Raw genomic sequence first — 22,983 nt, forward strand, 5'->3', positions numbered from 1 at the left:
ATTGACTATGGCTCATTAGCTACTCCAACTCAATGATCCAGACAAGTCTACTGTGGATAATTTTCTCAAGGATTCTGCTGAAGCAGCTTGACAGAGATATGGGGGTTGGATGGATCTTTTCCAGGCTACAGGAATGCCAAAACTGTAGAGTGATGCCAAAGAACCTGGAAAAACATTTTCTAAAAATATAAAATTGTAAAAGACAAGGAGGTGGTGCAAAGCTTTGTCATCAAGATGTTGTAGCATGATATAATAAATCCCATCCGGCCCGGCAGCACCATGGCGGGCTGTTCTAATGGCATGCAAAAGTTCAGAATATTGCAAAGGTTTGTTATATGGGAGAAGGTAGGCAGTTTGGAAATTAATAGCATGCTTTTCTTTAGTGTTTTTAATTCATTGGAATGAGGTAGTATAAGCTGATGCTGCTGAAATTTCAGCAAAAGTATTGCCCAAAGCATTAGCTATATCTAAGGGATTAGATGAATCTTGCCCATTCCAGGAGAGGATTGGAGAAGGTATGATAGGAAACTTACCAGACAGTTGTCTAATTTTTTTCCATATTATTTTGGGATCAGTGTTTCTGTGAAAACTGGATGCAAAATGGGTCCAGAATTCTTTCTTGGCTTGCGTTTGTATAAAACATGACTTTGCCCTTAATTTCTTATAATTAACGAGATCGGCTGTGCTCGTACATTGCCGAAATCAGTTCCAGGCTTTATTTTTTGCTCTCTTTGCTTTGGTGCATTCCTCATTCCACCAGTAATTATGTTTTCGGCCCAGGGAATTTGATAGTGGTATTGTATCTTTAGCCACATTTAGACGATGCAACATGATATAATTGGTCACATTATCAATATGCTGGAGGTGGATTTTTTTTTCTCATCAAGGGTGATTTATGACTGAAATTTTGCCCAGTCTGCTTGGACAAATTTCCATTTTCTATAGGGTTAAGTTGAAGGAGCCCATGGGGTCATTTATTACATACCACTATGGTCAGGACCTATACTGGTGAACAAATTGAGAGATCTATTGCTGAGGTGTTGTCCTGTTGAGAGCAGTACATGTGTCAGTGCACCAGTATTGAGTATAGTCAGATTTAGTGCCTCTAAAAAGCTTTCAATTAGTTGACCCCATCTATCTAATCTAGGAGAGCCCCATAAGGGGTGGTGCCCATTAAAGTCCCCCTAATAGAGGTATCTGTATAAAGAGGTGTTCAAGTTCTTTTAAAGAGTAAGTACAGTTTGGCGGTAGGTAGATTGAGACAAGTGTTATCGCACTACGGGGAGTTATATGAACAGCAACAGCTTCTATTTCAGTTTGAAGTGGGATATGTTTAGTTAATATCTTCGAATTTACTAGGACTGCCACACCACCATGAACAGCATTAGCTGTATTTCAATCTCTTTCATAAAGGCAATAGTTCTTTATCGAAGGAGAAATTTGTGAGGTTAGGTAAGTTTCCTGTAAACAAAGAGCAACTGGAGAATATCGATTAATTAGGTATTTTATATCATCAGTGTTGCAAAGGAAACCTCTGCAATTCCATTGTAAGATGCTCTGGTTCATTTAGGTTTTGCTGAGGATGATTCATTTGACTTATTTTTGTTCGAGGACCATTTTTTTTTTTTTTTTTTCAGTCTTTTTTTGGGAAGGTAGGATGTCCAATATCCATAGTGTCATTTGCATGAAGTTCTAGTATGGGTTGCTCATGATCTGAGTGTACACCTACTCCCACACTATTGATGGACGATTCGGGTTTCTTGTCTTTAATTTTTATTTGTCATGTGGGATGGTCCGAGTATCAGTTTGGATACTGATTGGAGTGTTGGTCGTTTCACTGGTTTTAGCTTGATGTGCATCTTTTCCAGTGTTTGATAATGTATTTTTAACCCAGTTAGCTAGAGATGTGCTGGGAGGTATTGATACATCTGTTTGAGCTGCTGTTGAATGAACGCTTCTAGTGTGAGAAGCATATGAATGACCGGGCATGATCAACATAATCTGTCTGCATGCCCCAGGGTATGTGACTTTGTGTTCTATTTTATATTTTCTTCTGGATTTTATTTCAGGATTTTCTTCTCTATTTTCCACATTTCAAGTTTTGGAAAAGGCTAGGTGACTTTCTTTGCAGTTGGGGAAAGTGGGACTTGAGGCTGAACAGTCTGCTTGTGTACGCTCCTTGGAACTACAAATTGGACAAATGACATCACCTCTACCTGCTTGTTGGGAGTGTCCATAATTTTGGCATTTAAAACACTGGATGGGATTAGGGATATAAGGCCAAATTCAGCAGTTTAAATAGCCAGCTTTTACTGAGGATGGCAAATCTGGGATGCTGAAGGTTAGAATTATGGATTCAGTTGGAATAAGATTTCCATCTTTTTTGGTCATTATATGTTTTGCACTAATTACTTTTTGGTTACTATAATCAGTTCCCACTCTGTGATAACACCTTTGGATGAATTTAACATATTGTGGGTAGTGATAGATACAGGTAGCCCAGCAAATGTTGTTGTTGTTTTGAGCAGCCGCTCAATGTTTTGAAGTAGCTGTTTCAATCAGGTCTCCGGATTTCAATCGTTTAACCATTTTTGGTGTTCCAGCAATGGATTCCAAATATCTTTGGATAACAAATGGTGATAACTTGCTGACAGGCTGGTTGGAAAGAGTATCACCAGACAGTTTGGCATCTCACTGCACTGCACTTCTCTTTGGAACCTTTCCAGTTGGTTCAAGTCATCATCACTGGGTTTGTCTGGCCTTGAGTTGGATAGTCATTTATATCCATGGTTACTCCTTTTAGCCCTGGAGGATAAATTTTCCCACAGATTACCGACCCCACCATGGGGAGGCAGGAGCAGTGCTGCTCGGAGGCCAAGCGGTTGAAGTGTTAGTTAATTAGTAAAAATAGAAATATAGGAAAAAGTAAAGAAAGGTATATTTCCTTTCTGTGTTCTAACTTGTGGCTTTTCAAGTATAGAACCATTTTTAAAGTAAGACTTGAATAAAAATGCAGAAACTTAAAATATAATTTCAATCGCTTATCAAGAGCAGTTTATGAATCACAAGAATATTGGCCTCAAAATACACTTGGCACCAAGGGCCTTATTTTTTTGCATTCAGTTCCTTTGTGACCATGTCACAGTATCCAATCAAATTGGTCAGACAGAAGTGGGTGGGTTGAATAAATTCAAGGAAGAACTATACAAATTCTTGGAGGGTATGGATGGTTGAACTGTGCAAGGTGTTTTTTTTTTTTTTTTTTTTTTGCTGATGCTATGTAAGCTTGCTTTCATTCAAAAAAGCAAGTCATTTGTCACTACTACTACTACTACTACTACAATTCATGAACTTGTATTTCACAATCTTGCAAACTTTTCTGAGACTTCATAAAGCATGATCTTTTAAAAGTAAAATGAAAAAGAATGAAATATTTTCAGCTTTTATTGCTATATCTATCGTAATTAACAATTAAGCATATAACTGTACGTGCATTTAAACAAAGGACAGCATTTAAAGTATACTATCAAGCGCACACATCATAAAAGCGTAAATTACCAACAGTATCTCTGGTTACATAAAAGTGATTTCTCTTTAGAACAGCTTAATTTATTACCTGGGAAAAAGTTTCTTTGTGTTTTCAGTGATAAATAAAGTGTGAAAAGTTTGTTTGGTTAGTCACATTGCAATTTGGAATTGTATGAGATTAACTGGTTTACTCCTCCCCTACTCCTAGAGAAGCAGCAGGGTTAACCAATTGTAAGCAGCAAATGGGGAAGTGTTATTCTGTGATTGATTTCTATTTAAATTATGTAGTTATAATTACCACTACAGACAATTCCAAAGCCATTGTGGTATAATGAACTGTAGTGATTTTTTCTTTTTTTAAAGTAAAAATGCTTGTGTACCCACACTTCATTAACTCAAAAAGTATAACCTCAAATACAATACATCGCTACTGTATACTGCAATAAATATATTATATTAAAATTTCATTGTTGAAAAAATTAAGTTTTGTTGTTAGGATATATATATAAATCTTATGGTTATACTATGTCATTATACCATTATATCTATGTGAAGATTGCACCTGATTTATGAACTTTCACTTTACAGGAATAAGTATATATAAATATAATGGTATCTTGCATAAAAATTGAAAACTGGTTACATTCCTGAAAAATGTGCTGTAAATTAAACCAATTTTCCAATAAAACACTGATGTATGCAGAGCTATTTCTGCCCAATGGTCCAATATAAAAAAAACTCTTATTTAGATATCATTACGAAAGCAGTAATTCAAAATCTGGGGAACCCAAATATCAGTAAATCAAAATTTTGGGTTGCACAAATTTTGAATCACTCTGTAGCATATTTAATCAATTACCAATCAATGTAAAGTATGTGTTCATTATAAATATAACTATAACCACCATAATTACTTTGACAATCTATTCTCACTAAACTAGCACTTTTCACTTATAATGTAATCATCTTTCTGCTACATTGTTTGCAACATTCGTCACTTGGGCACTGGCTCAAGGATGAAATAAGTCAAAAATGTCAAAAGTTAAAATGCTAAAAATATAAAAAGAAAAAAATACTAACAAAATAATTGAAGCAGTTTGGAAAAGACTGACTAGGTGACATACTCCTTTGTATGCAAACCCAGACATGAGATAAGCTTCATAAGCGCACAGCAAACTTAGTTTATTTTTAAAAATTTAAAGTTCTTTCTGTGCATTTAACAACATTATGGTTTCATTTTTAAAATGATTTTAGTTTATGTAAATATCATTCTTCCTGTTTTGTTTGTATTGGTAACATACAAGGTGTGATCAAAAAGTTCACAGACTGAAATATTTGGGAAATTAAACTTACTGGCTATTATTGAATGGAACTCCTAGGCACTTAATACCAATTCCAATGCTTCAATTTCTGGAAGCATTTCTCATAGGCTTATTTTGAGATAAAATTAAAATTGATAAAACAATAAAATTGATAGTTCCTGTGTTGTGTGATGAATAATTTCCTCAATCATTACAAATCAGTGACCTCTCAAAGGGACTTTAAAGCTTTGGGAAGGGGAATCAGAGGGAACTAAATTGGTTAAGTACAGCAGATGGGAAACCACACAGGCTACTACAGCAAGTGATCAAGCACAAGTACATGCATTTAAATGACTATGGTTCAAACCCTAGTGACTACTAAATATAATGATGCTCTTGAATTCTATCTTGTGAACTCCTCTAACCTTATGCAGCTGTCCCAGAGTATAAACAAAAAATTTAAATAGAAAACAGTGATGGAGTGCTTTGCAAGGAATTCTTCAATGGAAAGCACTGAATGTACAAGGGCACTGTCATAATATATGTAGCACACACTTTCCTGAACCCCACTTTTTCGACCGTGCTCTCTGAACAGTACTGTACAATCACCACAGAACCGTTTTGTAGTATTCCTGTTTAACCATGCAGGAAAAATTAATAATGAATAATGCCATCAGAGTCAAAAAAATAGAACAAGCATGATCTTCACATTTGACTGAGATTGTCTTTTGTTTGGGGGGGCCTTGGAGCAGGTAATCCTTTTGACTGAAAGGAATGGGCCTTTGTTTCCAAGTCAGTCATACACCTATGATTTGTCGTCAGTAATGATGGAAGAAAAGACAAAGATCCCAAATGTAAGGACTAGCTGATCTGCAATGCATAAACTTGGGACTGAAACATGTCATTTTCCCAAATCGTGTTAAAATGACTGACATGTTCATAAGAAATAAATTTCACTAGCAACTTCATGGATAGCTAAAAGTTAATCACTCTTAATCAGATCACAAACAATCAAATCATTGGTTTTTGAAGTTGGAGGGTGAACAAAGAAAGCATCATCTTCAATGGGCAAGTGGCCCCCTTCAAACATTGTGAACCACTGAAGTCTTCAAACATGACATCTTCTCTGAAAGCAGTTTTTAACAGCTCATGGGTTTCTGTGGCACTTTTCTCCAATTTTAAACAAAATTTGATGCAAGTTCACTGCTTAGTAAAATCACTCAATGGAATGAAATACATAAAATACCTAACTAACATGTGATAATTTAGATTGACTGCAGATAAATGAATGATTCATGCATTACTATTCTAGATAAGTCAAGAACATGTTGCAACTTATTTTAACAATGTTGCAAACAATTTCAAGATACAGTCAGCCCAAACTTTCTGATCATACCTCATTTGTGCTATTTGGAAAAGGTCTATAATCATAATTATAAATTGGCTAGACTGCTTAAGTCATGTTATTTCAGAATTTTCTAGCAATGATTAGCCTGATGAACTTAAGTTTTGTGAGTTGTTAACATTTCTGATATCAACTACTGCTAAGCATTAAAAATATCCAACGTACAGTATTCTGCAAGTAATTTTGGTCTATAAACTGCCAAATGTTCGTAGGCTGGCTTTCATATAAGGTAAGCACAGTGGTGACTGATAATGAGCAGAAAACATGAGAATCATGGGTTCCTGTTTGGTGTATGAATTACTAGAATTCAGACTAGTTATGAAATTAAAAATTCATTTTAAACATACAGTACTATTTAAAAAAGTAACAATGACCTAAATTGGATAGTATTAAAACTTATACTTGACATTTCCAGATTAGCATTATTTTTTATTTATTTTTTTTTTTTTTATTTACAAGAAAATTACAACATTGAAGATCATTAAGATCCAGTATAAATCAAATTTCATGATTTGATTTAAATCTCATAAAGCTACTGTATTTACAACAAATATTTAATTAGGAAATGAATTTTCCTTAATAAATATAAATTCGTTTATCTCATATTGTCAGTAGGAACTGTCTGTTTTGCAACAGCATATCACCTTATTTCAAATTAACCTTTCTTGATCTAATCCCAACCTTCTGTCATTTCATTACTGAACATCTGTAACTTCGAGATAGCTGCTGATAGCGAATTTCCCATAGTTTATTTTGTCTCTGAGCTACATCAGGATATTTTATAACAAAATCTTGATCATAAGGATAAATAAATTCCCATCCCTTTGATGGATGGTGTTTTGACAGTTTGCTTAGAATACTATTTAAATCTTCATCTGGAACTTTCACTATGGGAATAATATCCTTCCGTACAAGAATTCTATCACGAGTAAAATGCCACAGAATATAGTCTCTGGCCTGAGAAATTATTTCTGCCCGTACCCCAGTAAACTGACTATAACCACCTTTGGGATAAAGAAATTCACTTTTCACAACCCAACAACCCTGAACCATTATTGCAACTTGCTGCACGGACCTCAAGGCACTTTCGGAATTACAGTTCTTAGGTAACAGCATCATAATATGTTTGAACTGTAGCACTTGCGCACTAACAATCAGTTTTTGGATTTGATCGGTAACTGATAAATTCCTAATAGTATACACACTCACCAACTCATTTGAATTGTCAACTTGCTTTGAGCGAAGGCAGTCTGGTGCAAGTAACATTAGATAATTTTTAGGGGTCAGAAGAAAATCAGCTTTTTGGTCCATGTTATCACAAATTAATTTATCTTTCTGTAGGACTGATTCCTCACTTAACATATGGTGATAGCTGACATTTACCCAAGGCTCTCTCATTGTTTGCTGTTGAGATTGTGCAAAGGAACGAGTTTTATTTGGACCTACAAATTTTACCATTACTTTCTTAGCTTCACTCTCATCATCAGAAAGTCCCTCTTCACCTGCATCATGCTGGTTTTCCATCATTGCTTTACTGTCGGAACGATCCAAATAAGCAAAACTTGGATACAACTGAATTATAGAATGTAATGGTGTAAGATGTAATGCATCAGGTTTCAATAATCCTACAGCATATCTTGATGTATCAGCAGTTGCAGAAGAAGAGAGCAAAACTTGTTTGTCCATCATATTACTTGAAAAGTAATTTGTGCTATTCTCAGTCACATTTTTCCCATCAACATTAAATCCAAACTGTTCACCTTTACCACGATCATAATTAGGATTGTGGACATCAATGGGTAACTCAAGTTCCACCTTTTTCTGTCTTGGCTTCACCCTGGCACCCAGATATTCTATATCATCATAGGTCATAGAAGCAGGTCGAACAGGATACTGGAAAAGATAGAGGTGTTCTGCAAGAGTCTTGGATAGGTAAACATCGATCTCTGCAACCACTGTGTCACCTTCTGTCAGGAAATTCTAAAAGATTTCTTGAGATTAGGAAAAAAAATCAATGTAAAAGCCCAAGAATTAAAAAAGAAATTTGAAAACAAAAGTTGTATTAATTTTTCAGAAAAACTAAGTTTCACTAAATTTACAAGATCTAAATATTAACAATTACTTTTTTCCAATTAATTTAATATATTCAAATGACAACTGGAAAATTATGAAGATTTTTTCTGGTCCCAACTGTGGAGGTATAGTATGCACACACACACACACACACGTCAATAAAGTTCCTGGACCGGTGCTGTTGTGGTCATGTTTGATGAGTTTGAAAATAAACATAAGTGTGTTATAGTTTAAATATCCTCCAAGAGATGGTGGTAAAAAGTGATTGTCCAGTAAGCTGACAGGTTATAAGTAACAACCAGTATCATTAGTGTTCAATGTCATGATTTTGCAATGGAGCAACAAATAAATATCAAAATTTGCTTTAAAATGGGAAAATTTGTAACTTTTTTTTTTTTTGATTTGGTAGTTGTTGGTGCATCAGCTTCTGTGGCCATAATGCACCTCCCAAGGTTTTTGCAGTACTTTGATCCAAGCCCGAGGCGGGAATCGAACCCGCGACCTTTGGGGTGCCGGGTAGGTACTTTTCCCACTCGGCGGAAAATTTGTAACAGAAACATGAAATGTTAAAAACTGTTCATGATGAAACATTAAGTTGTACCAGTGTGTATGGTATAAGCAGTTCAAAGAGGGATGTGAATATATTTGCACCTGCTTCTTGGGTATTTGCAATGACCCAAGAAGCAGGTGTCTGTCAATGAAATGACTTCTTGAAATGAGGGCAGATTTACAAAAGTTTGGGAGATTGTGGTAAGTGAACATCAATTGACCCTCAAAATTATGGCTGATGAGTTGGACCCTTCATCAAATTCTGAAGGAAGAGTTTAGGGAAAAGGAAGGTCTGTGCAAAATTTGTACTGCACAGCCTCACAGATGAGCAGAAGTAATGAAGAGTGTCATCAAACAAAGAATTCATCCAGACTACTCAAGGTAATCCTAATTTCCTCAACAGTATTGTCACTGGAGATGAGTGTTGGGTGTTTCAGTACAACCCAGAGATGAAGTGGACTTCAAAATCATCAAGACCCAAAACATTTTGTTTACAGGAGTTCAGGATCAAGATGATGCCAATCATGTTTTTTGACAAATAGGGTGTGATAGTCAATGCTGCATTCTATGTATAGGTGCTTCAAATACTACTGAAGTGCATTTCCCAGGTGAACTGCCATTTTGAGAGAAATAGCAGCAGGTTCTTGTTACACAACAATGCCCTGCCCATTCTACACTTGTTCTGAAAACAGTTCTGGCACTGCACAGATCAACAATCCACCCAACTTTCCTGATATAGAACCAGCAGACTTCCTCTTTCCCAAGGTGAAAAGTGCTCTCAAAGAAATGAGATTTCAGATGTTGAGGACATAAAGAAAACTAACCACTGAACTGAACATCATCTCTTTGGATGCCTTCACTGACTCTTTTCAGAAACTTTTAGTACTGTGTAATAAGTGCATATTTAATCATGCGGTGATTACTTTGAATAAAAATAAAACCACTTTTGAGCTCTTTCACTTTGTGTTCTTTTTATGAACCAGTCCAGGAACTTTTTAATGCCATACCTTGTACAGATATCCTTTCCCCCTTCTACCTTTTAAGTTATTGAAACCAAGCCAAAAGGTACCAATAAATAAAAAATAAAAAAAAATAAATAAAAAAACCCAGAACAATCAAACCACTTTCTCTATATAGATATGACTGCAAGCTAAAATTTAAATTATTAACAACTGTTATATAAGAGTTATAAGGTAATTTCCGAATGGGTACCCCTTCCGTTGATCTTTGCAACAAGCAATGATGACAAGTGTAGCACCTCCCATTTGCTCTGACAAACTGCTAATTACTGGTGGTTTGCACTAGGGTGAACGGAGTCTTTCCACTGACAAAAGCCTGCAGGTTTGCTTTAGAATATATGGAAACAAGGTGTATCCTTTCCTAAAGATTCTGAATATGTGAAGGAATGCAGAAAGAGTTAATGTCATCTTAGTGCTGGTTTAAAATTGGGAAACAAGTTCCCCTCTCAGTGCTGATTTTAAATCAGCAAACGAGTTTCTCCCCTTGGTGCTGATTTGAAACTGTTTTCTGATTTAAAAACAGTGCCAAGGTGAGGGAACTTGTTTCCCAATTTTAAGCCAGCACCGAGGGTGGGGAAACTAGTTTTCCAATTTTAAACCAGCAATAAAATCTCAATCTCTCCCCATTCATTTTCATCTTTAGAAAAGGATATACCCCGTGTTTCCATATATTCTAACACAAGCCTGCGAGGTCAGAGTCCAGTGCGTAGAAAAGGGTACCCATATTCTCTCTTGATTGACTTCCACTGAGATCTGAGGGAAAGCACTAGCATGGCAGCACAGATGTTATGAAACCAACTTGCATTAGCAGAGGCACATGATGCAAGAAAGCAAGCTTATATAGCATCACCAAAAAAAAAAAAAAAAACACACACACCCTTCTCATTTCACCCAATCCACTCATTTCAAATGTTTCTCTAGTTTTGCCATCAAATCCTACAATAACAGATGGAAGTTGGTTCCAGCAATCAACTACCCGCTGGCTAAAGGCAAACTTCCGCACATCTATCCTACAACTATCTTTCCTCAATTTGAATCTGTGCCTTCTCAGGTTCTTAATCTGAGCAAGAGGAAGAATCCCATCCACATTGAGCATGCTCAAAACATTCAAGGCTTTATACACTTCAATCAGATCACCTAACAGGTGCCTAGTCTCCAGACACTTTAATTTGCAAAAATTAAGCCTTTCTTCGTAAGAGCAACCCTTTGTTCCATTCACTAATTTTGTTGCCCTACTCAATTCTCGTTCCAACAGCTCTACATCCTTCTTAAAATGAGACCTCCAGACTTGTATACAGTACTCAAGGTGTGGCCTAACCATTGCCTTATAAGGGGATAATCACCTCCTTATCCCTGCTAGAAGAATTCCTATACATCATTGACAAGATATACAGGAATGTCTTTTCAATGATACAACATACATGACAAAAATTCCTGTATATCATTGACTGCTCGGAAAACTTCATATCTGCCAGTACAATTACCCACAGGTGATACGTTACTCTGGGGTTACTGCTTCCCATATGCAGTACTTTACATTTGTCAATGTTAAACTTCAGTTGCCACCTCTCAGCCCAACTGCACAACTTTTCTATTTTTTTTTTTTTTCTTTATGTAAACTCCAAACACGAGAAGTATTAGAACCTATAGTACTTAGTACCATGCTTGGGTTGGAGTTTGAGACGAAAGGAGATATTTGTTGACATTAGATTTGAACTTCTGTAGACTATAATTTTCAGGAAATACGCACGAAGGAAGGTTGTTCCAGAAAATGGCAGTTGGGTGAATAAACGAGGAAGATGAAAAGTTGGTTCTGTCAGTTTGAAGTTGGACAGTAAATGGACGTTGGCTGGTGGCGGCACGTGTTCGGACTGTTTTGAAAGAGAGAAAGAGCGGGAATTATAGAAGCCAATTCAGAAGAACAGCACCCATGGAAGTATCGGTAGAAATGGCATGCAGCAGAAACAGTATGTTTATGGGACAGAGAATGGATAGACTCTGTTAGAGATGAGTCATTAATTAACCTAACTACCCTCTTCTGAATGGAATCTAGAAGCCTGAGAGAGGTTTTCGGGGCACCACCCCAAATGTGGGAAATTATATTCCATGGTAGGGCTGATTCGCGATTTATACAGAGTGAGCAACTGTTTGGAAGAAAAGTAATGCCGAGAGTGAAAGAGAAAACCAAGTTTTTTAGATGCAGAGGAAGCAATATTTCTAATGTGCTTGCGCCAAGAGAGATTAGAATGCAGGATAATCCCCAAAAGAGATATATCATTTTGCCTAGAAATCGGAGGAGTGTCGCCAAAAATAAGCATAGGAGCAGAAGAATCCTTTTTGAAAGATATAAGACAAGACTGAATTTTAGAAGGATTGAAATCAACTAAGTTGTCTTTGCCCCACCTGAGAATTACCTGAAGATCAGCATTTAAGGAATTGGTAGCAGATTTTCGAGAAGTTGAAGCTGATTAAGCAGGGCAAGGTTTCTCAAAATGGAATGTGGAATGCAATGTGCTATCATCGGCAAAACTATGGATAGGATTTCCAGTCAATAAAAGAAGGTCATTAATATACAAGAGGAAAAGAGTGAGGGAAAGAACTGAACCTTGGGGGATACCAGCATTAGTGGAGAAGTTAGAAGACAGAGTCATCTACCATCACTCTCAGTGAGCGATCAGAGAGAAAACTGGATAACAGATTACAAAAAAACTGTTGACAAACCATAAGATGGAAGGTTGTTTAGAAGACCTTTATGCCAAACATGATCGAAAGCCTTTGAGATGTCAAGAGCAACTACTTGTGTTTCACCAAACCTTTCCATTGAATTAGTTCATAAATGGATAACATAAGCCAGAATATCACCAGTGGATCGACGCTGGTGGAATCCATACCGGCAATGGTTGATCAGACGGAAGGTTTCTAGGTAGTTTAAGAGTTGGAGGTTAATTGATTTCTCCATTACTTTAGAAAGAGTAGAAGTAATTGCAATGGGATGATAATTGGATGAGAGGGATTTGTCACCCTTTTTAAGAACTGGCTGGATATGACCAAATTTCCAAGCAGAAGGAAAAACATCTTTGAAATAAGACAGTGAAAAAAGGCGGCAAAGAATAGGAGTAAGTTCAGGAGAACAGGTTTTGAGAACAAGTGGAGAAATACCATCAGGACCTGGAGCTTTCTTAGCATAAAGATTCGTCAAAATCCTTCTGACATGCTTTTGATGGAAGACCACAGGAGGCATTGAATGGAGCGTGTTGGGAATGGTGGGAGGTGTTTTACCAAGATCATTAATAGATGAGCTGGAAGAAAAATGGGATGCTAGCAGGTCAGCTTTATCATTGGCTGAAGTGACAACAGAACCATCTGGTTTGGACAGAGGTGGGAGCAGAGATGGGCAAAAGTTGCGGCCAATAGCTTTGGCAAGAGACCAGAATGCTCGGCTACCATTAAGGCAAGAAGAAAGTTTTCTACTCTCTGCGTGTTCAAATAGTTTGGACTGATTAATAACCACTTTACAATTGTTGCGAGCTTTGGTGTATGCTGAAAATGAAACTGAAGAATTAGAAACAAGCCAATTAAGATATGCAATGTTCTTCCCTTGAACAGCCTTAGCACATTTATTGGAAAACCAAGGTTTAGATAAAGGACGAGATTTTAAAGTCGAATGTGGGATAAAGGATTCCATTCCTGCAAGAATAATTTCACTGACACAATCTGAGCAAACGTTGACATCAGAAGTTTTGAAACAGTAATCCGACCAAGAAAAAGAAGAAAAGAAAGCTCGCAGGTCATCCCATTTTGCATTCTTGTAATGCCAAACAACACGAGGTTGGGAATAGCCATGAGATAAAGGCTCCATTGGAGAAGAGCAATCACCGAGTTGTGATCTGAGGTGCCTAAAGGACCTCTCACTTCGACCGTGTACTTAGAAGGGTTGTTTGTGAGAAACAGATCAAGCGTGTTGGTTGTATGGTTAGGATTGTCCGGTATTCTTGTAGGTAAATGAACAATCTGTGCAAGATCATTAGTAATTGCAAAACCCTCGGCATCTCAACCAACTGGGTCGGTGTGACTAGAAAACAGAAGCCAGCTGGAGTTGTGAACATTAAAATCACCAAGGAAAAATTACCACACTTTTAGGAAAGTTAGACTGGAGAAAGTCAAGTTGCAAAGAGAGGAAGTCAAAGAGCTCCAAGTGATTAGTGGAGTTGGGAGAACGGTAGAGACAACAGATGAATTTGATACAATAAGGTAGAGAGATTTTAAGCTAGAGAACATCGAAGAGAGGAGATTCCAAATTACCAAGTCTCTGACAGAGAATATCGGAACGACATGTGCACAAGTACCACCTTTGAGGAGAAATGAATCATACAGCGAATAATTTGGGCAACTGAGATGAGCAGTAGTTGAATCAACTGATAACTGAGATTCTGTCAGAAAAAGTACATGGGGTTTGGCAGACTGCAAGTGGAAATGGACATCATTGAGATTAGAAATGAGACCATGTATATTTGTGAAATGAATTAGAAGTGTTAGCATTAGTAGAGGCATTTGATGCAAGAAAGCAAGCTTATGTAGCATCAGCCAAAAAAAAAAAAAAAATAAATAAATAAATAAATACCCACTTCCACTTCACCCCTCTATTCGTTCAAAATACCTGTCCAGCTGAGCCTTAAACTTATTTAGGGCTATCAACTTCCACGACAAGGGATGGAAGTCGGTTCCACAAACCAACCACCCGCTGGCTAAAGGCAACTTTCCGCACGTCTATCCTACCATCTGTCTTTCCTCAATTTGAATTTATGCCCTCTCAGGTGATTATTCTGATCAAGAGGAAGAATCCCATCAGCATTGAGCATGCTCAAACCATTCAAGGCTTTATACACCTCTATCAGATCACCTCGCTAGCACCTAGCCTCCAGACTGTAATTTGCAAAACTTAAGCCTTTCTTCTTAAGAGCACCCCTTTGTTCCATTCACTAATCTTGTTGCCCTTCTCTGTACTCGTTCCAGCATCTCTATATCCTTCTTGAAATGAGGCCTCCAGACCTGTATACAGTACTCTAGGTGTGGCCTGACCATTGCCTTATACAAGGGAATAATCACCTCCTTATCCCTGCTAGAAAGATTCCTATATATCATCGACAATACACCATGAGCTACTCTTGCTGCCCGTCTGCACTAATCAGAAAACTTCGTATCTGCCTGCACAACCACCCCAGATCCCTTTCATTCTCTACCACTGCCAGTGTAGTACCACAGAGTTGATACGTTGCTCTGAAGTTGCTGTTTCCCATATGTAGTACTTTACATTTATCAGTGTTAAACTTCATTTGCCACTTCTCAGCCCATCTGCTCAACCTTTCCAGATCCTGTTGCAGTAGCATAGTGTCAGTAGTGTCCTTGACAACCCTGCCAACCTTCGTATCGTCTGCAAACTTGGACATTAAGCTTGATATACCATCATCAATATCATTTATAAATACAGAAAACAATAATGGAGCCCAATACTGAACCCTGAGGGACTCCACTAATAACATTAGTCCACGATGAGCAGTGTCCATTGATTACCATTCTGTCTTCTCCCTCTCAACCACCCCTTTATCCATAGCAGCAATTTGCTTCCAATGCCACACTGCTCCAATTTGTGCAGCAGTCTTCCATGTGCAACAGTATCAAAAGCCTTTCTAAGATCCAAGTATATAATATCAAAGTTATTCCCTGCATTCAGTTCTTTTGTGACTGCATCATAGTATCCAATCAAATTGGTCAGGCAAGACTTTCCCTTAACAAAATCATGCTGTGTCTGGTCTATAACTGAAGTCTTGTCTAGATGATCCTGTAGTGCTTCTTTAACCAGTGCCTCCATTAATTTTCCAGGAACAGAAGTTAAACTAACAGGTCTATAATTACTTGTCGCCCTTTGATCCTCCTTTGTGAATTGGGGTCACATTTGCACATCTCCAGTCCATGGGTACTTCCCCTGAGTCCAAGGAAGCTCTCATAATTATGGCTAAGGGTTTGCTTACTTCCTTTGCTGTCTCCTTTAATATAACTGGATAGATCCCATCCACCCCAGGTGCCTTTCTTGTATTTATCTTCAACAATTTCTCCTCCACTTTACTCTCAGTTATTACAAGATTCTCTAGCTTACTGCCAGAGTTGAATACACCTCTGGCATTCCCCTCGCCGAATAACTCCTCATGTGTGAATTTCGATGCAAAATATTCATTTAGTTTGTAAACTACCTGAGCAGGATCATCAACAGTTGACCCATCGATATCCAGTGGACCAATCTGATTCATCCCCTTCCTTCTAGAGTTTACATAAGTAAAGAACTCTTTGCTGTTTTTCTTTGCATCCGTTGCCAAAGATTTCTCGTAATCTGCCTTCGCCTGTCTAACCTCCTTTGTAACTTGGTTACAGATCAACTTGTACCTCTCATAGGCTTCTGTGTCATGTGTTAATTTGTATGTATCCCATGCATGTTTCTTCTCTGCCATGCCTCATCAGTTCATCTGACATCCATTTAGGCCTAAACCTTGAACAATAATTCTTGGTTGGTATGTAAAGCCTAGTAGCTTCCAAGATAAGTTCTTTGAATGCTTCCCATTTTGAATTTGCCGTTGGTAACATCATCAGTTGGTCCCACTGTACAGAATTTAAATACTGTCTCAGTCCATCGTAGTCGCCTTTACGAAAGCAATAACCCTTCCCTTTACCCCTAATGGTAGTTACCTCTTTGAGTAAATCCCACTTCAGCACACTGTGATCACTGCCACCTAGTGGTTCATTTACCTGCAGATTCTTAATGCATGAAGAATCACTACTGATAATCAAATCAAGAGTATTACTCCCTCTAGTTGCCTCCCGACCATGCTGATGTAGAAAACAATCATCCAATAAATCCACAAAAGCCTTGCTAGTATGTGAGTGACCAGCCCCCAAATTCCAGTCAATATCTGGGAAATTAAAATCCCCCATTATAAGACTCTCTGATTTACTGGCCCACTCTATTTCCCTGTACAGTTTATTATTATACTCATCAGACTCATTAGGCCTATAGCACACTCCTACTCTCAATTTTGATCTCCCAATGCTTATGTCACACCAAACCAACCCCAAATTCCAGTTCTGCATTCCTTATATCTGTGTGACACCACATCTCTGAAATCCCCATAATATCTGCCTTTGATATTTTGAGCAATACCTCAAATTCATCAAATTTATTTACTAAACTCCTAGCATTGGTGTATACGCAAGTATACATGCACCTGTTCTTTTTCTTAGCTACCATAACACAACCCATGTGTTTACTTGTACCCCAATGATTCCCAGCAGTCTCTGAAATATCCTGCATCTTATTTTTCAGGCTGCGGCTCATTCCAATAGAAGCAGTGCAAGAATCACTTTCACCTCTGCCAGTGGCTACTGTTAATCTATCAGTCCTTGTATCCCCCCCAATCTAGCAGTTTTCCAACCCACCTAACACTGCCTCGATAGCATCAGCAAACATTCTTGCATCCTTTCTATTTAAGTGTATCACATCCCTGTAGAAGCAGTCTCTCCTGTTAACAAGTACAGACCAGGCTGAAAAAAATTGTACCCCTTGAGCCTTGCACAATCCTTCGTGGGCCGAATTGATCGACAGGGCTCTCATCATATACTCCCTCCTATCGTGTCTGGGCAGAATTGCAGACACTTTCAAATTCAACCCTAATTCACGGCTTTTCTTCAACAGTGACCTGTACTTGTTAAGTAATTCCGCCGGTCTCCTACTCTTAATATCATTAGTGCCAACGTGTACAACTATATCACCTTTTGTGCCCTTAAAAGATGATATCCGCTCTACGTCATCAACCTTTGCCCCTGGTGTTTGGGAGGTTTAGATCTTTTTGCAGATAAGCTTACTCTATTAATTTGACAATTCATGGTGTATTCAATGGTAAGAAAAAGTAGGTGGGACATGCTGTATGAAGTAATGAAATTTTTGGATATGGCGTACACATGGTAAGAATATATACCCAGATCCTTGACATAACATGGCCTCGACAATGCTCCCCGCATACACACTACTAGGACTCCCTCCAGTCACTATCTGGCAGAGTAGAGGTAGTAAGATTATACACTAGCTGATCTGGAAGCCTCCTAGAGAGTTACCAATAGATTCGGTCCGGTGTACTAACTAGTGGCTGGCATGCGAACACCATTTTAGAGCTGTGCCCTCGAAATGTAAGGAAGATTGGATCTCGCCACAATGTTCATCATAACCTCAAAAGTCATCAATCATACTGCATGATGGAAGAGATGACCGGAACTTAGCTCTGGAGACTAAACGTGGGTTTCACCACTTCAAGCCTCTAATAAGCAAAGTGGTGGTATTGCACCGGTTGATGAGAGTCATCTACCACCTAGTAATACCTGGTAACACAGAGGGGCGTCATTTCTCCATTTGGTGTGGATGCCGCACCTCGACCCCTGCTTACGTTGGTTAACACCTGGGTGGTCACCCACCACGTGTTTGTGCATGGAAGTTATACCCAGGATTACTAATAGCCCCACCATCATGAAGGTGCAAGCAGAGGATTTGGCTGCCACAGACCGTCCGGACTTTGCCGAAATTGGGTCCACTTGACTTGAGTGTCACCCGAATATCAGTTCCATCAGCGTTTTAGACTCCCAGGTAGCAAGTACAGCATGTCTGGCATATCTGAGAGAACGCCTGTGACAACCTGAAGGACCAAGATTTCTAGATCCTGTTGCAGCAGCATACTGTCATTAAGAACCCTGTCGACCTTCATATCGTCTGCAAACTTAGACATTAAGCCTGATATACCATCATTAATATCATTAATGAATGATGATTATATATGATGTTGATAATGATGATATAAAAATGGACCCAACAAAGGCAAAGCACAGTCTAGTAGTCTTTGCATTAGCAGGCTGTCAGAGCAATAAGTGGGAGGAGCTGCCTTTGCCTTGTCTATCATTGGTTATCACAAAGATCCACTAAAGGGGTTACACACTTAAAGATTAACCAATAATTTAACTCTATGTGCCTGATAACTTCATTATGAACATCTCATCTTTCATACTCTATACATTAAAATCTGTACATGCTAAGAAACTATCTAGTAATGCAATGATCAAGTAATAGTGAGCATATACAAAAAAGTGTTTCTTATCATTAGTAAGTGAAGAATGTCACACATTATAACATTCTTCCCATTATAAATTTCCAAAATATCATACTGGAATTTCTCCAAGCCAAGTCTCTAAATTTCCAAATATAGTCCACACATTCAGTTTCTCCTCATATGGGACCCCTTTAGCCAATCTCACCAGGACTATAGCCTCAGCTACCCATGGAGATAACTTATTTCAATAATTAACAACTCACTGGCTAAAAAAAAAAAAAACACCCTTACTATAATCTAGTCAATAGTTCTCCCCTTTGTTTGAATTTATGCTTACCCCTATAATAAATTAATACTGTAATTTTAAAGCCTTAATCAGCTCCCTCTCCCCAATGCACATAATTCCCAAGCTATATTAGCATAGTAGTGGCAAATAATGCAAGAAAGCAAGCGTATAACAGCATCAACAAAAAAAAAAAAAAGACCTATTTCACCTATTCATTCCCTCCAAATATAGTCCACACATTCAGTTTCTCCTCATATGGGACCCCTTTAGCCAATCTCACCAGGACTATTGCTCATCTTTGGAACTGCTTTAAGCTTTTTTTTTTTTTTTTTTTTTTTTTTTTAGGTGTGGTCCCCCTACTTAGATATATCATTCCAAATATGGTTTCACAATTGCCTAATACAACAGAATTATTATTATTATTAGCCATATGGTACAAAGAAACCTGAGGCTTATGCTGCACCAGTCAAAAAAAAATTCCCAAGTTACCCCTGTGAGAGAGAGAGAGAGAGAGAGAGAGAAGTAGAAAGGAATCACCAAGAAAGAGAAGAATGTTGATATCCAGCTCAGGACCCTGGATGTGCCAAGCCCATACTCACCAGATGTGAGCCCATGGCCTCTACATGCAATTGCTTGATAAATCACTGAAAGAGAACTATAGATCCTTCCTTGCTACTTGTCTTCACTACAAAGAGAGAGCTTGACTGTGTAACTTCCTAAATCCCTCCAGCTTGATGCTGGTCACTAACCATTCTCACATCAGGATAAGTATCCCTTCACCATGTCAAATATTTACGAAAATCAGAAATGGGAGCAGCTGAAGATGGAATCTTGAGGAAACTTACCCTTCAGAATAGGCTATGGTAAGAAGTAACTATTAATTACAATCCTTTGTTTCCTGTCATACAGCTGTCCTGTAAACCACGAAATCATTCTTCACTGGACAAATGTTATTGCATTCTTAATCACTGTCACTACAATTTCCTTAAAACTCTAACCTGAATGACTTGCCTGTAATTATTCACTTAATTTTTGTAGATATGCAATATGCTGGCACTTCTCCAATTCAAGAGAATCATCACTGAGTCTAATGAAGTCCTCCTCAAGATTAACTTTAATGGTATAATGACAATGATGCTTCCCTTCAAATAACTGAGTATATGTAACATACCAGCCTCTTACTTGCCTTCAGGTTCAAAAGTTAAAAAAATTTTTTTTTTCTCGTGAACAATCTGTAATTTCCATATCACTTACTTTGCATTACCCAGCTTCATTATAACAGCTTCTTCTCACCACGTACAGACTTTCATCTACAGAGATCAATGTGAAATACCCATTCAATTCATCAGCTATATTACTAATAATTTTCTGCATCCACTATTTAAGAAGACCTTCTGATTTGGCCTTTTCTTCTTTGTATTTATGTAATCATACATATACCATTTTAACCTCCATTCGCCGAATCCGCTACCGAGGCCGTAGCCTATCCGCGGTTATGTCAGAGAATGGGATTTTTCCTAACTTTTAGAATTCAATTTTGTTAATAAATAAATAAATAATAACCGAACAATAAACAATTCCTATCTGGCCACTTAGCCTCATGCAAGGAGAATCAACTTTGATTTTCTATCCATTGATCCTAATTGGACGAGTTGACATCCCTGCCACTTGGAGGCATGCCATTACTACCCAGCAATCTAAATCTTCTTTTAAAGACTTCCGAAACGTACTTATTAAAATAAGTAAATAACCTTTTATCAGTGAACATAACATGGAGTCTCTCTTTCTCCAGATAGCCAATTGATAGTTCCAATTCCATTCTCAAGTCAACATAATAATTGCAGTCAAGCATAACATGCTCAGATGTTTCAAGCTCTCCACATTTACACAACCCATTTTCTTTAAGTCCAAGCTGAAAGAGTCTCAATGCCAATCCATGTCCAGTTAACAAAAACGTAGAACAAAGACCAAACTGTTGCCACAACTTTCTTTTAACATCAATTATATTAATTCTCGGCAAAAACATAAAGGTCTGTCATCCTTTTTCAGATGTTTCCCATTCCATTTGCCATCTAATTTTAACTTCTAAAACTCTGTTCTTTTCATTTTTAATTTCTGCTCTTGTATAAATTTTTCCTGGTTCTGGACAAGTTCTTATGCTTACTATTGCCTTCCTGATGTTTCGCTTAGTAAGATATCCAACTCCAGCTATTAATACTACATACTGGACTGGCAACCTACTTGATATTACCTGCAAGCTTCTGTGGACACCGTCCGACATGCCCGAGTAATCCCTAGTAATGCAAATCTTTGTGCTTGTACTAGGTGTTTTTGAATAACCTTATTCCCAATCCTATGAACCCAAGCCCCGGCAGCATAACACATTATAGGTAAAAATAAACAATCATATAACAGATTGAGGCCTCTACCTTTTATACCCCAATCTCTTCTAATCACCCTCCGGAGCTTGGCATATAAGGTTTTAATTTTAACTTTTAAATACTTAACGTGTTCTGTAAAGAACAAACGTTCTTCAATCATTAAGCCTAAATATTTTGTTACTTGTGCATATCGAACGGCACTCCCCATCAGCCGTACAGTAGGAGCTCTATTCATGCTTAGTCTTCCCTTGAGCAACATCTGAACAGTCTTTTCCTTTGAGACCTGCAATTTATGTTTCCTTGTCCATATTTCTAATGTTCTCAAAGCTTCTTCTGCTTTGCTTTCTATGGAAGATCTGGAATTTCCCTGAACCATCATTACCAGATCGTCAGCATAAGCTATCTTTGTGACACCAGGCATTTCTTCATTTAAATATTCATCAAAGACGCAAAGGGGCCAATCACCGAGCCTTGTGGACATCCTTTAATAACTTTCCTAGTTATCTCTGTATATCTTGTTTTAACTACTACTTCCCTATTGGAAAAGTAGCTTCTAAATACATTATATAATTTTGTTGTACATACTTCTTTAATTCTAGACATGATGCCTCCCCAGCATAAGGGGTCAAAAGCACCCTTAAAATCAATAAATACACCCAAACAATACCGTTCCTCACTGTCCTCCACCGCTTGAAGCAATCTATATACCACATCTTCAGTTGATGAGTCTTTCTTAAAACCATATTGGTTTTGTGATGACATATTTCTTGAATCATACCTCATCATAAGATGGTTCATACATAGTCTTTCATATATCTTGCCCAAAACAGAGAGGAGGGCAATTGGACGATATGTACCAGTTTCATTAAGCATACGATCTGTTCCTTTTATAAGTAATTTTATTTGTGCTCTCTTCCACTCATCCGGAAAGGCACCCTCTTCTAAACATCGATTATACAGATTTAAATATAATTCTGGAGCCATTTGAAAAGATCTTTTCATAACCAAAACTTCTATTTTATCTAGGCTCGGCGATTTACCATTCTTCGCCTGGCCCATGGCCGTTGTCAACTCTTCTAACGTAAACTGTTCTTCTGGTGTCACAACAATATTTTGACCATCTATTTCTAATTCATTGACTTCTTCATTTTCATCTGGAAAGATGATTGTCCAATATCCTGTTCACTGATTCTTCCCAAGTTAAAGTTTGACTATTTTCATTGCCAATAGTGCTCATTATTTCCGATAGGCTTCTTTTATTAGTTAATAATTTAAAAATAGAATTCCATGGATCCCTAGAT

General features: G+C 37.7%; 1 protein-coding gene across 2 annotated transcripts in view; it reads right to left on the bottom strand.

Annotated features, from left to right (window-relative positions):
• LOC150078922 (uncharacterized protein KIAA1143 homolog) overlaps window positions 1-22,983 on the bottom strand; it is a 147,777-nt gene that overhangs the window by 69,782 nt on the left and 55,012 nt on the right. The window contains exon 3 of one of the 2 annotated variants that reach the window (XM_090382209.1): window positions 6,863-8,214. The exons of the other annotated variant lie outside the window; for it this stretch is intronic. Within the exon in view, the coding sequence (XP_090238335.1) occupies window positions 6,922-8,214 (1,293 nt within the window). The 3' untranslated portion in view covers window positions 6,863-6,921. Of the gene's footprint in view, window positions 1-6,862; window positions 8,215-22,983 lie in introns of those variants that run through there. 2 annotated transcript variants of the gene reach the window in all.

Source organism: Mastigoproctus giganteus, chromosome 10, assembly GCF_048544385.1.
Source record: "Mastigoproctus giganteus isolate SK-2022 chromosome 10, ASM4854438v1, whole genome shotgun sequence".
Taxonomy (NCBI): domain Eukaryota; kingdom Metazoa; phylum Arthropoda; class Arachnida; order Uropygi; family Thelyphonidae; genus Mastigoproctus; species Mastigoproctus giganteus.